Here is a 16,802-nt window from a genome sequence, read left to right as displayed (position 1 = left end):
ACCCATTTCCATACCCTAACAGGGTATATATATGTGAATAACATAAGGCAAAGAGTCAGGCTCCTTCTTATGGTTTTGTGCCCACCCACTCTTAAATACCTCACTGGTCACATATCCCTTAAAATCTATTTCAATCTGCAAAAATACACTTAGAAGTATGAAAGCTCTATTTTATTACATGTAAACTCTTCAAATACAAAGACTCAATAGAGATTTTCACAGCAAAAGCAATAAAATTACAATGTAATTGTAATGTTGAGTTTTTAAACATGAACACTCACCTTAATTTTCAAATTTAATTGTCTTTTGTTACCAGAAAATTAAAGCAAACGGTACCAACATAATTTTGAAATTCTGCCCCAAAAACTTACCTTTAAAAATATATATATTTGTGTCATCTCCTCACATAAAATTTTAAATAGTTTCAGCTCAAACTATACATATACAGACACACAGTGACTGTTCCATATACAAATCTGCTATATCTTATGTAAGGTAAGTTTAATATTTGAAACAATAATAAAAAATAGAAACAAGCAGCTTCAGAAGAATTTGTAGAAATTAACAAAATATCTAGTTTTATTTATCTTTCAGCTCAATTATCTTAGAAATTAAGCAAAACTTTACACAGAATGAACATTTTTCTCCTTTGCCAGATGAAAAAGTTTGTATTGCTTGGTCCAGTCAATTACATTGGGTTTGAACATACCGAAGCAACTGCACTGAAAAAAGTCTGCAAGATTCTGGAAGCATCCAAGGCTGAAAAAAAAGAGAAAAATATGCATTCATAAACCTAAAAAAAGAAGATTGCAACCGTGAAAAATACCACTTCACCATGAGACAGTACTTAAGGTATTAACCTGTCAAGGCAGACAGCTCAGGGAGAAGAAACAGAAGAGCTCTCAACTGAACATTATTCCTTTGCTGAACTTTTACAACATGTTTTACTCTAACAAATGAGAGCAGATTAAGTTGAACTCAAATATTTAAAAGCTAGTGAGATCTTATCTATTAGTACACCTGAGGAAACAGGGAAACCTTAGTAATAATTTCTCTATTAATGGAGCTAAATACTTCATGAGAAGTCAGAAAGGGGACAGTTCGGACCTTAATTCTCTTTCTGATCCTACACAACAGACACAGAGACTGATGAACAAATTTTTGGACAGCACTTCCTCACCCCAAAAACAGTGTTTTTGCATTTATGAAGCAGTGAAACAAATCAGCACTGAAGAGATAACATGCTTAAAACACTCTATTCATTAGTACCCACTTGTATGGTGTCCTCCTGAGTGAAACAGGATGCTTAGAGGATTTTCTCTGTACCAGGAGATTCATTCTTTCATGTGAGGTCAACCCTAAGAACACAGTCTGATTGGAAAAAAAGAACCATAAATAATGGTTACAACATGAACACCACAAATTAAAATCTAGTGAGCAAAATATACCAATAAGAAGGGAGTAGGAGGGAAGAGCTTGGACATATCTAACAAATAAGTAGCCACTGCTGTAACTGATGACTGAAAAGTATGTCCTCCCTGTCTTTTTCCAGCATGATATCCCACTGTCTTAGACATTGCAAAAATGTAGCACTACACATCTAAGATTGTGGAGTTTTTTGTTTTCTGGGTTTTTCTTACTGAACAAGATGTAAAACAAGCCCTTAGCTTAGTGTGCTTAACACATACTTCAAAGACACCCCTTTCCTAAGAGCTGCTAAACAAGCTGTTTTACAGATGTTTTAAGACAGCTCTTCTCAATTTTGTTTGCATAGCCAAGGTTTTATCTGAAAAACATAAACAAGAAATCTGACAGTCCTCAACAAGATAAAATCCAGGTCATATATTTTTACAGTAGCAGTGGGATTTAATACAGTCTAATGATACATGGCTGAGCTCTGCCACAGAATTTTCAACTCAGGAATAATTGTGTTACTGAGCTTGCATGCAGTTTTGGGGGCATTAATACCAGTTATATTAGTCAAATAAATTTCTTGTCTTTAAATACAACTTTTTATAGGCTTGGAATTTTGAGTAGTAAACCCAAAGCTCAGTTATAGGAATTATTTGCAAATTGTGATTCTACTTCCAACAGAGAAATGCTGAGTGCACAAGCTGAACCTGTAAAACTTCAAGGTCTGCCCTGAGATTTAAGAGAAGCACCTTGCTGTGACAGTAACCAGAGAGAGCAGGCAGTGAGTTTTTATGGGAGCAAATCATCCAGGGAAGAGCTTTAATTAGACAAGAAGCACAAACTGAAGGAAAACATTACCTGATAAAGCTGAACAGTGAGCCACACAGAGGCCCACAGGGTGTGGAAGCAGGCTACTGAAGAGATGTAGGAAACCCAGGGAGAGCAGGACACTGTCTGGGTGAAGTATGTCCACACTCCATCTTGATGGAAATTTGCTGCACAGTGGTTGGACCAATCTGACAAGACACACAATCAGTTAATTGTGTTTTTAAGCCCTTAAGAGCTGAGGAAAGATTATTTGCATGAAATTAATATTACATAGCAACATCTTCTAGAAATATGTTTCATCTAACCCGTTGCCACCTAAAAGCACCCACACAGATGTGTGAGTGCTTGCTATTCTGCCTGCACAATCTTTACATTCTGTGTTCATGATCCATAGAAAAACATCCTTGTTTTTAAAGGTTGGTGCTATAGTAATTCATCCTCAGCAACTAAATTATAAGGGCTGCCTCTTCTTTCCAATAGATTTTTTAATTTTATAAAGCAACAGTTCAGACTCATTAATGAATAATCTACTTTTTTCTCTTCAGAATTAAACTACTTTAAAACCAAAAAGAAGTGTCTGTGTTTGGTGTGGATATTCCCAAATTAAAAAAGAAAATCAATCAAGCTTTTGCAATAATGTATTTACAAACTTATTTTCTGTTACAGAAAAGGGCATCCAGATTAGAACCTGTCACCTGATCTTCTGCCACATAGCTTCCCTATTTCCTCTCTAACAAAAATGCTTCCTGCTAAGCAATTTTCCAATGGATATCCCTATAGCAGCATCTTTGTTCTTGCTCAGTACAAATGGAATCAGATACTTGCCCGAAGACTCAGAAAGGATGCATTTTCACTTAAGCTACACAGTAACATCACTGCTGAAATAAAGTATCACTTGTGCAGGTTGCACTTGCTGGAAATGAAATGCTGAAAAATAAAGACCACACATAGATGATTTTGAAAGCTAAAAAAACCTAAGTTCATGGATACATACACTGAAGAGTTCCATAAAGCAGCCAGACACCAGTCATTGTCAGGAAAACCAGGAACAACAGGTAGTAGTAATGGTTCCCAACACCTGAAATTGAGGGAAAAAAGGAAAAAAAAATAAAGTTGGACATTTTAAAATTCAGCAGTACTTGCATTTCTACTAAAGTTAGCAGGAATAAAAAGAGTCAAAACCATTTCTTATTTTAACCTCTGCCATCCACATGAAAGCTTGGCAAGGCTGATCTCTCTCTCAACTTTGTCCTGTAAGCCATCCTAATTTATATACTAGAATTAGTTCTGATAAAGTCAGTCAGGATTTGTCTCTCTTTCAGAGCATACCTTCAGCTGTTTTAGTCTGATGAGACCTAATTAAGCAACCACAACTTCCTCCCATGCACAATAAAATTGTCTCACATACAGAGAAATCTAAGCTATTCAATTTGCTGGACCTTGTGTGCTTCAGAATTGAAAACATACACAAAAAACCCTAGACCTCTGTCAGAAAAACAATTACATGAAGATATTATTTTTTACATTTCAATGATACTGCTCATCAGAAGGATGTCTCGGCACCTTGTAATAGCAAATATTGCAAAAATAGCATTTAACACTAGGAAAAAGGCTGTTGGCAAAAAAAAGAAAAAAGAAAAATATATTGTTACAAATGTGAAGCTCTCACCTTCCTATCTTTAGCATCACCAGTAATGAGCCAGAAAGGAAGAGAGAGGGCAAGAGGGAAGAACCCAAGAAGATGGAAATGCCCTGCAGGGTTATCTCAGTGGTACAGCTGCTCCACTCAGAACTGTCCCTAACAATGACAAGGGGCAGTGGAAGTTCAGGAGGACACACAAGTCCAGTCACTTCCTGCAGTTCATTTTCCTCATCCACAGCTACTGCATTAAAATGTCAGACTGTGCACACTTGTCTGGTTCTTTTAGTATTTACTCCTGGACAGATTGTCCAAAAAAGTTTGTCTAATCCCTTTCTAAACCTGCTGATATTGCCTGTGTCTGCAAAACCTTACAGCAGCAAGCTCCAAAATTTCCCTGTCTGCCATGTGGAGACATTTCTCCTTTACCCATTTTAAATCCCTAGTTCTACTATGACATGCTTGGCTAATAATTCTGTATTTACTTGAGCCACCATCTTAATATTTTTTTTTTCTTTCCTTTTTTAAAGTCTCAAGCGCATCACCTGTTCCTTCTCTCTCCAAGTAAAGACTTACAGATTGTGTAGTATGTGTTCTTAGGGTGACCACTCTAACAACCCCTAAATAATCTTATTTGCTTTTCTCTCTTCCATCTTATTTCCCTATGGCACCTGTCAGAGTCCTTCAGTATCAACAGGCTATTCTTGCATCATGTGTGCTCTCTCTTTAAGGGGATAAATGTTATCTCTGCAGCTTTTAAAATATGTGGCATTTTCAAATGTGATGAAACAACACCCTCTCACCTATGCACTGTCCAGTCCACAGAGAATGCTGATCATATCTGGCTACACATGCTTGGCAAGCAAGGCAATGGACAGATCTCAAAGGCTTCCTTACCTAGGTTAGGAGGAAGGGAAAGAACACACTCATAGCAGAAGCATCTACTTTGCTCAAAATTTAAGGCATTATCTTACAGTTACCACCACATTTTTCATAATTACTATGTCATAGACCTCACAACACAGAACATATATGAGAACCATACACCTTAATTTAAAAAAATATGGAATTTTTTAAAATATTAGAGTCCAAGGATCTCAAAGCATCTCTTATTACCATAAAATAAATAAAGAAATCTAAACAACAAATAACAAACTACTTGTGTAACACCTTAATGACAAGCAGTGAGGAAAAACGATTTTTATGGCAGTATTGAGTAGTACAAAAGCCCTACTTACAAGACATGATGTGCAAAATGTTCTGAAGTCCAAGCATTCAGCTTCTGCAAGAGCTATAATATTCTGAAAGATAAGGTATTTTGTGCTTGCATTTGGTTAACATTTCCATAGGTGCTATGAAGATTTCTATATTAGTACTTTTGCGGTTTGTAAGTATTTTAAGTGCCAAGCATGAACAGGAATAAGAACTTATTATTTAAAGAGGTGCACAAGAAAAAACAAACCAGTAAAGACTAATACCACCTTCACCTGCACAAGATTACTCAGAAAAGTATTTCTGTGTTGCCAAAGTTAATAAATTATGTGAATTAAATATTCCTTAAAATGAGATGCCACCTCTCATATAGTCAGCCAGACTTCAGGGAGATGAAGCCTGCTCCTTTACAAGGACACAACATTTATGAGTTCTGTGGCAATATGTTGAAGCTGCAGTTTATTCTCCCTGGCAATTGGAAGAAATACAACCTCAATAAGAACCATGAGATCACAAACAAAATGCTTTCCTTAACCCAGAGGCTGGAGAGACCAGGCACTAAATTCTCTACTGACTGGCTGCCCGTGACTTCTTTTGGCCACTATAAAATAGTTAGGAAACAGCATGTGAGTTGCACAATGTTAAAGCATAAAAGCCCAACCATTATACACATCCTCAAAGCATAATAATTACTAGCATATGATATAACAGGAAAGCACTGTGACTATTCCTTTCTAACCAGAGACAACTGAAGCAGAAACCATGCAAAACTTATATTTTTAAGTGAAGTTCTATGTGAATTCATATCACAGATAACACCAGTGGGTCTGTACAATATTTGGCCAAAGCTCACATTTCAATGAGAAGATAGAGGCAAGGAAATTATAGCAGGACAAAGATAAGGAACAAGCAGTAGAAGGAGAAATTCTCCAAGATCTGTGTTGTTAAACAACATTGCCAAAACCTCTTTAAGGAAGAATATTTCACTGCTTTCCAGTTTAACAAAGCTTCTCAAGATGACAAACAACCACTAGAAGTGGTTGATACATGTTGCACCACACCCGCCCTTCCATTTGTTTTTACAAAATCACCTACCTCTTTTCTTTCTTCTTCTGAAGTCTTTATATATCCAGGATCAGTACTCCAAGTTTTATAGAAATAATAGAGAAGACCCATCATGCTGAACACAACAGTGATTTTAAGAATTGCATTTGTGGTATGTGATAGTCAGGTTAAGGACTATATTCTTATAACTCACACAATCACTATTCATCAAACAATCAAAATTCTAAAATTAGTTAATACTACTTTACAAGCAAGACACAAGAAGGAAAAAATTACTTGCACTTTTACAGTGGGATCCTCTCTGTCCTTCCAAGGCAATCTTATCAGAGAAATTGAATATTCTGCCCAGTTTGAGTGCTGAAGACTTTTACAACTATAAAAACCTACATCATAATTCAGCTCTGTGTGATCCTCCTTAAAAGTCCTCCACACTTTTGCCTTTGAATATTTCATAGGTATGAAACAAATTCGATTGCTTTTTTCCCCTTTGAAGCTTTTGTACTCTATTTAAACAATATCAGTCAGACATGCAGAGCTATTAAGCTTCTGGCAGCTGTGAGATTCATTTGGCTGCTGCACCCACCCTGAACTCAAACAGCCTCTTAGTCTTACCTTGTCCCATTCATTTCAGCCAAAAGCAACTAATATACTCATTCAAAAATGTAACTGAAAGTCATCCTGAAGCTATTTTTGTCACACAAAAAAAAGCCCAAGCACACACTGCTAAACTCTTCTAAAGGACATTAGCAACACCATTTTTACACTATGAACTAAAAACATTTGTGTATCAGGTGACTGGGGAAGAAAAACATGTCAAGATTAACTGTCTCTACACAACAACAGAGGAATGTGGGGTAGGACAAGTTTCATACAAATTAAAGTCATACATCAAACTTGAGAGCTCAGGCTGCTAAAGAACAGTCTCTGCTGCCACCAAGGAGCAGGCAGACAGCTCAAGTCTGAATTGCATGTCCTGTGCCCCCTCAGTCATTCCATGAACTCCAGTGAAAACAATTTTTAAAAATCCAAGATGGCAACCTCAAAGTTGTTTTGTCCTATGAACTAACAACACTGCAAACAGTTCTAATTAAATTCAAAGTGATAACTTATGAAATACTAGTACAAACACCAGCTGTGTTTGTTACAATGCAGTTGCAGGATAAAACTATAGAAGTCAAAATGATGGTGTGTTTCTTGTGGATACTACTAGTCTATTTGCACTGGTATTGTTTTTTTGGAGCTCAGAGAAATCTTTAGTTAGAATGGCTGGATTTCCACTCAGTCCAGAGGAAGTCTGACAAACAAATACAGCTAATTAAAATCCTGAAAACTTTTATAACACCCAGGTCTGTCACCAGCTCCAGAGGAAAACATACTCATGAGAAAAAGGGTTGGACAGTGAAATGGAAACCTATGTACTGGCCCATCTCACCAAGCTATGGGTAGCACTTCAAGAACGTTGCTATGCTCACTATCGTCAGCAGTGTCCGACTCAAATCCCTAACAGTGGAATTTTTTTCCCTTTTAACTTAGATGACACCAATAAAACAAACCTTAAACCTTCCCAATAATTGAATAACACCATTTCCATTTATACAAGCACGTGTGTGAATCCCCAGCAGGAATATACTTAATCAGTTCATCAAAGATAATTCTGATAATTCCATTAAAGACATTTTAATTTGGAACAGTACAAGAGAAAATGCAATTTAAAGGCTGAATTAAAAATTAATTGAAACTGTGTAGCAATACATTATGTTGCTTTAGGATCGGTCTCTCTGCCCCACTTGGGCCTCTCCCTGGGGGTTCCCCTGTTGGAGGGAAACCCTCCTGGAGTGGTTCTGTGTCAGGAAAAGGAGATGCACAGGACTTTTTTAGTCTTCAGCTTCTTGTTTATTGTTATTTTACCTAAAGTTTTGCACGCCACCTATACCAGTCTGCACGCTGGAAAAGCACCGCAAAAACGGCCAACAATCTCTTGTAACAAGGTCTTTTAAGACTAAGCTATCCAATTAAGAAATGACACCTAGATTATTTTCCCTTTTAACCCAGTAACTGATCCCTTGATCAGTTGATCAAATTGATGTGGACTTTTCTGACCAATTACAAGACATCACCCAAACTTACGAAGAACAAGGAAGAAGAAGGCGAGGAAGAAGAACCTGCCTCCGCCCTAAAACCTCCATCTTGTTCCCATCTATACCATACTAAAAATCCCAAACCCTACATTTCTCACCCAAATGACATGCCATACTTACTCTCTATAATCTATTTCACACTTTTGTGGACTCTAGTCTATCTTGAAGTCTTGGAAGCTTTCTCTATGAACGAGGGTAAAAGTCAGTGCTCCTCTTGGGGTCTAGTCTCCTCAGAGCAGACAGAGAAATATTCCCTGTGCCCTGGGTTCTCACACTTTAGTACAAAATTATTTGCGATTCTAAGTATCTTCCTAAAGGCTTTTTCACACAACTTTAACAATAAACAGATGTCCACTGTGTAACAAAAGAGCAGGGCACTGGAAAGAGAGCACAAACTACTAAAATGTTTTTGTACTCAGTGAGAAACCTCTTTAAAGCAAGTGAGTGTCAGATAGAAATTAATTCACTGTATACTAAAGATTCAGTGTAACCTGTGAACAAAGTCAGGAGACTAGACAGTCTACTTTGCAGGAACACAAAGAAATTTCTTCATTTTTTTTAGGGAGGTGGTGGTAGAGGATGTTGTTTTTAAAGGCAGGAGCATGAACACCACCAACTGTCAAATGCTTATCATGTTAGAAAGAAGAGATGCTTTCAGTATTAAGATATGTGTTACCCAGTTATACCACATGACAAAATATATCACTGTACAACAGCCTCAGTGAGGAAAATTAAAGAGTGACATGAAGATGTTAACAGAAACCATTAGTTTTATAATATCTTCATTCTGATATTTCAGTAACATATGAAATAGATCAAGTTATAAGGAAGACAAAAATCTATAGACTCAAGAATGTACTATGTAGTACATTCTTTAGTCTATATATAACTTTAAAGTTACTTTGCCCCTTCCCAATGGGATTAAACCAACCTTACCAGAAATTAACAGTTACATGGAATTATCTGGTACTGCTCAACATAATTTACACAACAAGGTTTAGATTTACAAGAAACTCCAAGCAAAGTTGCTTTTCTTGAGTATAAAGGATATCAGGCAGGAACCAGAAAAACCAGGTCATGGACATCCAAAAAACTGAACTTAGCAGAAATGCTGTGGGAAGATACCTTAGATTCTTGAGCCCCACGAGTTGCCTGAAAGACCATTAAAAGTAATAAATATTTTTCAAAATATATTTGAAACATAAATCCATAGAATATAAATCATCTGGTTTGTAACTGTAAAAACTTCATGCATATTTCAAGTTGCTCAAAGCAATCAAGAACTTCCACTCAAAAGCATTCTTTATCCGTACACATAGGGGGTTAACAATGTAAAAATAAAACTGAAGAGTGCTCTGTTCCAGCACAATATTATATATCTGAGAAGTGCTGTAGGACTGAGTGAAAAGTCCCATCTCTGTCTATTTGCACAAAGATAGCATTGCCAAATCAGTGACCACTGACTTTGGCAGGAAAAGTGAGGAATGGCTCAGGATAACACTGGGAGGTCTGGGGAGCAAGAGAGGGGATAGCTCATTAAAACTCATTTTTCGACAGAATATAGCAGGAAAAAAGCAAAAAAAATGTGATAAAGGACATTTCTGAGCAGATATCTCAATGTCTACCAGATACAGACCATCAGTAACATTCTGACAATAAAATCAACTAACAGACTGGGTTTGGGGTTTTTTTTTTCAAATTTTTGCGTGACAAGAAACTATTATTGTGTGCACCTAAATGCATTAAATTATTATGGTCATTTATTCTAAAAAGTACATGCATTTGAATTCTTCACACACTGTGCAACCATTTCTCAGGAGGTATCTTTCATATTAACTGAAATTGAACTCTGAAAAGAATTATGCATCAGATGCTTTTTGAAGTGTCTTTGACAAGTAGGTACATAAACAGTGAGAAAAAGCCACAAACCTCACAAACAGAGACATCACAAATAGCAGGCCGAGAAGCAAACCTCCTTTTAAAAGCCAAGAATCAGAACTTAAGTCCATGATGTATCCAATCGCCCACACGAATGTCAAGAAAGATGCTAACATCAGGAAGAGCTGTTAAAATAATTATTGTTAAAATATAACAAAGTACTCACGTAGGTCTTACTTAAAAGTATTCAGTTCATGTAATGAATCAATACATCAAAGGCAGGGGTGAGGTATGACATAAAACTCTGACACAAACCATTCCATCGTGCTTTTAAAGAACTCTATTTTGTGCATCCAATTTCAGAAATTACTCTTCTTAGAGTTAATCTGCATATCAATCTAAACACATCATGCTCTAATTTTATTTCTATTAGTTATTACTCAGGAAATTACCTCATATTTCTCTACTATTTTCAGTAACCTGTTATTTTTCCTGCTTCTCATTTTTTCTTCCTCTTGTATCATGTAAACCATGAAGTGATTCTGACTTTGATAAGCAATATCAAGCGGTGTCTTTCCCTTTAACAACAGAGAGGGTTATTCATTTATTACTTAACACATAAATACTCTCACTTCTAACAAAAGCAAGAATTTAATATCATTAAAACCAGACTAACTGGGCAGTTATTTCCCAGCCCCACCTCCCCCGCCACTATTTTTTTAACGTAAAGGTAAGCTAAATTCAAAGTGCTAACATGCTTAAATCAGAGCTTCGTAGTTCTGAAAACTGATATTTATAAATAGACTGCATCTGCTTATCTGTTGGACTGCCTCCAGTAACATATCTATACAATACTTTCAACATTCATGCTATCAATTTCTACAAATACTAAGTTGAAGCCTTTCATACATGGTAACCTTTTGAATGTACAAACAGGCATTGCCAAACACCAGCTTTCACAGGAGGGCATTCACTTAATTTGAAGTCTTTACAAGTCTGACTGAACACTAAGAAACGTATTTTTTAAGATATGCCCAAGTCCTCATGACAACATCTCTAAGTAGAAAACAGCCAAATAAAGAAATGATAAAGAAATGAAACAAGGCCTCGAGAAAATGAAACTAATTAAACACCCCAAGAAAATGAAACAAAAAAGGGTAAGGGAGCAGAATGCAAAGGACACAATTACTGTTGAGTGAACACAAGGCTTGGCTGTTCATTACACAAAGTTTGCAAAGAACCTCTGCATTCATACTTTGGGCCACACCTCAAGAAAGGTACTAACTCCTTTTTGGGAAAGGCTTGGCTGTTCATTACACAAAGGTTGCAAAGAACCTCTGCATTCATACTTTGAGCCACACCTCAAGAAAGGTACTAACTCCCTTTTGGGAAAGGCTAAGAACACCTCCTCTTAGGCAACCCCTGCTGCAATTTACATCCAACATGGAGAAGACTGAGATTTTTCTTTACATTCATTATATACATTCATGCCACATGGGATAAAATATCACAAAGGAAATCCTACCTTGACATTTTGTATGTCCAGGCTGGCACCAGCTTCCAGCAACAGATCCACTGCACTAGTATTTCCTGAGGCTATTGCCCAATGTAGTGCAGTATTCTTTTGAACATTGTCTACAGCATTGAGAGAGGGGTTAAACTTTAAGAGAAACCTCGTGGGTTCTGGTCTAGATGAAAATAAAGTATAACAGTTAACAAACAGAATACAAACTAGATTGGAAAATAAATTTTTGAACACTTTATAAAACAACAGCTCCCATCTGTGAAACAACAGCAGATACATAATGCCTTCTCAACCAGTTTATCAATGGTAGACCCATGTTTAGAATTCCATACCTGCCTTGCAAGTTTTTCTCCAGATTATGTTACCTTGCCATTTTAACAAATATGAGGTACATAACACAGACTATATCTTCTACAACACCATAGCTTGTATCTCCCCATTTTATTAGTTCTAAATGCATTTCACTGCATCCACACCCATTTGTTTTCATTTTACCAAAAATACAGCAAGGCTGCAGATGATTCAGCCTCAAACCTAAATTTCTTTTACAAACTCTTTTCACTTTGCTATATTCAATGAGCTATCCCAAACTCTGGATTTCTGAAACACCTTGTATTTTAGTACAAATGGAAGGGAAAGGAATATCAGTTTTTAAAAAAGACAGTAAGGAAAAATTTACCTCACTGCTTCTTGAGTACAATACAATAGACATTTTCCCAGTTATTCTCTACTTACCCAATGGCTTTTTGGGCTGTTAACATTAAGGGTGTTTGTCCATTGAGGTCTGTCGTGTCTATGTTCTAAGAATAAGATAACAAGCAAGTGGTTACCAGTGATTCCAGGAAACAGTGGAACTTGGGGCTATACAACTGCCTTAACTTCACTAATAAACAGAAAAAGGACAGAAATCAAAATACATCAGCCAAGAAGCCAACACTAATTTAAATTTTTTTCCTCCTTCTACAAGTCTTGCATGTCATTCTTTTCAAAATATTCTGAGTTTCCATTTAAGGAAATTTTTAAGAGAGAGACTCCACTAAGGATATTTTTAAGTGAATTATGTAAATTGTATTTCTTTGCAAAGAAATACTATCAATAAGAAGGACCTTGTAAAGCAATGCTAACCATGTCCCATGTGTAAATAGATGTACATAAAACATGTACAGAAAATACATAAAACCAGCTTATTAAAACAACAAAGAAGGATTACGTATCTCAAGACATCTAACCTAAATTATCTTCCTTCCTCTTTCTGACCTTTCTTCCTTCTTCACAACAAAGGTTTCCTTGCTTCCTGCCTCCATCCATCACTACATTAGCACATATTTACTTAAAAGAATTACTCACTTGGATATTTTTAGTAGAATATAGGTGGGGCAACAACTTTATTAAGCCTGTGATATACACCACTACACCTACATTCCAGAAGTCAGTTACTCTCCTTAAAAAGAAATTCATGAGAAAGAAAATAAACTTAGCAAACTTTTAAATCCTAACACTAGATTGTTTCTCAGAATCAGTCTAGATCATATAAGAACTCTCCTGTCATTTTTATTAGCATGTTGTTACACTTGCCACCAATTCTGCTCATTTCACATATAAGCTAAGAGACATCAACTACCATGGATACAAGACAGAAATTTCTAATGAAATTTCAGAAAATTCTAGTCTGATCATTCATTCTGCCTTCTTCAACTTATTGACAACTGCATAATTAGCTAAAAATGTGTAACCAAATCATAAATACTTAATGATGTCTACACATCATATACTGCTTTTTGTTCCCATGTTTAAAAGCCATTGGTTATTTCACAGCACCACAAATCCACAAGCCATAACAAAACTCCTAAACCTGCTGAAATGTAGATGAACCTGGATGTAAGGAATGACAGGAATAGGGAAGAGTATTAAAAAATTCCATATAGAAATATAAAAAACATCTAAGTTTGCCTGTGCTTCTAGCACATAAAAATACGTGTAAAATCACTGTTTTTCATCTAGGGAAAAAAAACCCAGTTAATTCTGAAATGTCTCCCATACACAGGCAGCTACTTGTAAGCAAAAAACATTTGGGGCATCAGCAACATACCTGGCCTTTTGCTATGAGGTAGGCTATGATGGGCATGTGTTGGAACAGCACTGCTAAATGAATGCTACTGAATCCTTCCCCATCAATAAGACTGGGATCCGCTCCACATTTCAACAATAACATCACCATCGGAAGGTGTCCTTGTCTACAACAATATGTGAAATGAAACTATAGAGATGATTTTAAAAATGGATACTTTAATGAAAGCATTGCCTTAATAATTCTCACAGGCATCCCACAAAATATTTCAGCTTCTTGTGGCATTATTAATTAAATTATATTAAATATATACACATCAATAAATGAGCCTAGGGCAAAGCATTAATTTAGACTATGGTGGTTATTCTACAGTAACTTCTCCTGTGAGCAGTTATCCAAGCCTCTGACTCTGGCAAAAGACTGACAGTCCAGAAGAAAGCACTCATCTTCCAACAGGAGACTTCCCACTCAGAGAAGTTTTCCCAGAAGAATTATTTCAGGTCATGTTTTCTCCAGACAAGCAGTGCTTTGTTCTCTGGATCTCAGCAAACGCTACCACAGTTGTAAATACCCACAGATTTGCAGTTGGGGGTTGCAAGCAGCACTACCTGATGGCCCAGTGCAGGGGCGTAGAATTCAAATCCCCACCCAGCTGATCCACTACCGCACCTTTGGAAATGTAATATCTGTGTAACAACAACACAATAAGGCAATAACACAATATGATAGCAAACACAATATAATAGCACAATTAAATAGCAAAACATTATACTAAAGATAACATAGCCAAAGGATTAAATTGCTCATAATAAAAAATTCACTAGAGAAGCAAGTGGACAAAAGTGGTTTAGTAGGAAATAATGCTATTTCAAGAAAATGTTGAAGAAAAAATATGAGTAATTAGCAAGGTATTTCTAAAATCAGGTTTCATCTTTGTTACAGAAACAAACCCTGGAAAATCTAATGATTTCATGTACTACATGATTTCACATATAAAGAAACGGGCTACCTTTACATTTCAGTGACATTTTCACTAACATAAGTACATTAAAATTTGAATTCTACCTTTTCTTCTCAAGCAGCACGTTCCCTTGATTTCAAGTACAAGAGCAACAAAGAGATTATAGGTAACAGTGGCAGAATACACTGTATTACTGTCACAGGGACTCCCAGCTTACTTTACCAGCTCCTGTCTGTTGTTTATTGCTGCCCAGTGAAGAAGAGTCACATTTTCTTTGTCTGGTTGTCGAACATCATATCCTGCTTCTACCAGTTCTTTGCATCGCTCTAGCATTCCATACCTTAAATGAGAAAGAAAACAAATCAATTTACTTATCATTTTTTCAGTATTCTCCAGTCTGGAGACAGTTACACCCCAAAGAAAAAATACATCTCAGTAAGCATCACACAGCAGATCCTACTGGAGCAAATTCCACATTACATTCAATGGAAGCCTTGTAAAAAGAGTGGGGCTCTGCCTTGACGAGTAGAATTTTCTACTTAAACAAAGCTGCTTAAAATGTTTTTATTTACAATAGCAACAGTAAGTTATTCTTCTTCTTCCACTACAGGGGAAAATGAAACTGAAAATGTTTCCTTTGTAAAAATATCCAGCCTGGCTTACATTTGAGGACACTCCCATCGATTTCAACACTCTGCACACTCAGAACATGTACTTACTGTGTAGCCTTGACAATATCACAGGTGCTGGGGTCTTCAGCAATGGGATATGGGCCTGGGAGACCTTTATCTTCATGGATGCTGTGGCTCCTGTGCATATGAGGTCGATGAGGCCCATGGCAATGGCTTTTACACTGGTGGTTAACAAAACAATTGTTAACCATTGTTATTTATCGGCTGCACACCACACACGCCTCCCCCTTTACCAGAAGCACTCAGTGGGCGTGATAAATTCTCTTAATACAAACGAAGATGTGAATTTAAAGCACAGATAAAGCCTCCTGGCAAGAGACCAATCCTTCCATTTGCGGAGAGCAGTAGGGATGGGGTCAAGGTGCATCAGGAGGAATCACAGAGGCGTTCAGCACCCTGCAGAGCTGGTTCCCGACACAGCAGCCTCACCTACAACAGCGCTGCCCTCCAGAAACAACCTACGGCCTCGGGGAAGATTTGAAACGCACTTGGCAGCCACGGTGCCACCCGTGCAGCAGAAACCCACAGGAGGGAACAGGCAAGGCACACGCAGGGCACGACACGGACGGCTCCTGCCCGGGAGCCCCCGCCAGACCCCGGCGGCGCCGCGGCCGCCCCGGCTGCGCCCTCGCCGCCTGCCGGGGGCCCGCGGCCGCGCTCCGCGCCCCGGCCCGTCAGCGCCGCCGCCGGCCCCGCCGCCCGGGCTCACTCACCGCCGGGCCGCTGCCCGCCATGCCCGCGGCCCCGCCGCTTCCTGCTCCCGCTCCTGGGCGGCGCCGGGCACGCACGGCCCGGGGGCGGCGCCGGGGCGGAGCCGGGGAAGCGCCCGGGAGCCGGCCCTGGGGCTGGCCCTGGGGCTGGCCTGTGTCTGTCCCAGGGGCTGTCCATAATGCTGTCCCTGAGGCTGGCCCTGGGGCTGTCCCTGAGGCTGTCCGTGGGGCTGGCCTGTGTCTGTCCCAGGGGCTGTCCATAATGCTGTCCCTGAGGCTGGCCCTGGGCTGTCCCAGGGGGTGTCCTGGGTCTGTCCCTGAGGCTGTCAGAGGCTGTCCCTGGGGCTGTCCTGGGTCTGTCCCTGAGGCTGGCCCTGGGGCTGTCCCTGAGGCTGTCCCTGAGGCTGTCCTGGGTCTGTCCCTGAGGCTGTCCCTGAGACTGGCCCTGAGCTGTCCCTGAGGCTGGCCCTGGGCTGTCCCTGGGCTGTCCCTGAGGCTGTCCCTGGGGCTGTCCCTGGGCTGTCCCAGGGGCTGTCTTAGGTCTATCCCTGAGGCTGTCCCTGGGGCTGTCCCTGAGCTGTCCCTGTGGCTGTCCCTGAGGCTGTCCCTGGGTCTGTCGCTGGGGCTGTCCCTGAGGCTGTCCCTGTGGCTGTCCCTGAGGCTGTCCCTGGGT

The 16,802-nt window shown here is 38.8% G+C and overlaps 1 protein-coding gene across 3 annotated transcripts; it reads right to left on the bottom strand.

Moving 5' to 3' along the window:
- Nucleotides 1-156: 156 nt before the first annotated feature.
- ZDHHC13 (zDHHC palmitoyltransferase 13) lies at nt 157-16,187 on the bottom strand. Of its 3 annotated transcripts, none has more exons than XM_085579862.1 (17): nt 15,849-16,187; nt 15,447-15,580; nt 14,945-15,067; nt 14,375-14,452; nt 13,788-13,932; nt 12,434-12,498; nt 11,699-11,861; nt 10,626-10,751; nt 10,225-10,358; nt 9,347-9,447; nt 6,188-6,312; nt 5,119-5,181; nt 4,684-4,777; nt 3,236-3,319; nt 2,272-2,429; nt 1,274-1,371; nt 157-759 (listed from the first exon to the last, which is right to left on the bottom strand). In XM_085579862.1, exons 2-17 carry the CDS (start codon nt 15,542-15,544, stop codon nt 624-626), a joined length of 1,791 nt encoding a protein of 596 aa, XP_085435988.1. In that variant the 5' UTR covers nt 15,545-15,580; nt 15,849-16,187; the 3' UTR covers nt 157-623. The 3 variants fall into 3 exon arrangements, with proteins under 3 accessions (XP_085435988.1, XP_085435987.1, XP_085435989.1); XM_085579861.1 differs by having other exon boundaries at nt 16,133-16,187; XM_085579863.1 differs by lacking the exon at nt 10,626-10,751 and having other exon boundaries at nt 16,133-16,187.
- Between the last annotated feature and the right edge of the window lie 615 nt (nt 16,188-16,802).

The sequence above is a fragment of the Lonchura striata genome, chromosome 5, assembly GCF_050655825.1.
Source record: "Lonchura striata isolate lonStrDom1 chromosome 5, ASM5065582v1, whole genome shotgun sequence".
Taxonomy (NCBI): Eukaryota; Metazoa; Chordata; class Aves; order Passeriformes; family Estrildidae; genus Lonchura; species Lonchura striata.
Note: the sequence above shows the minus strand (reverse complement) of the source record. Positions and strands in the feature narration are given on the sequence as shown.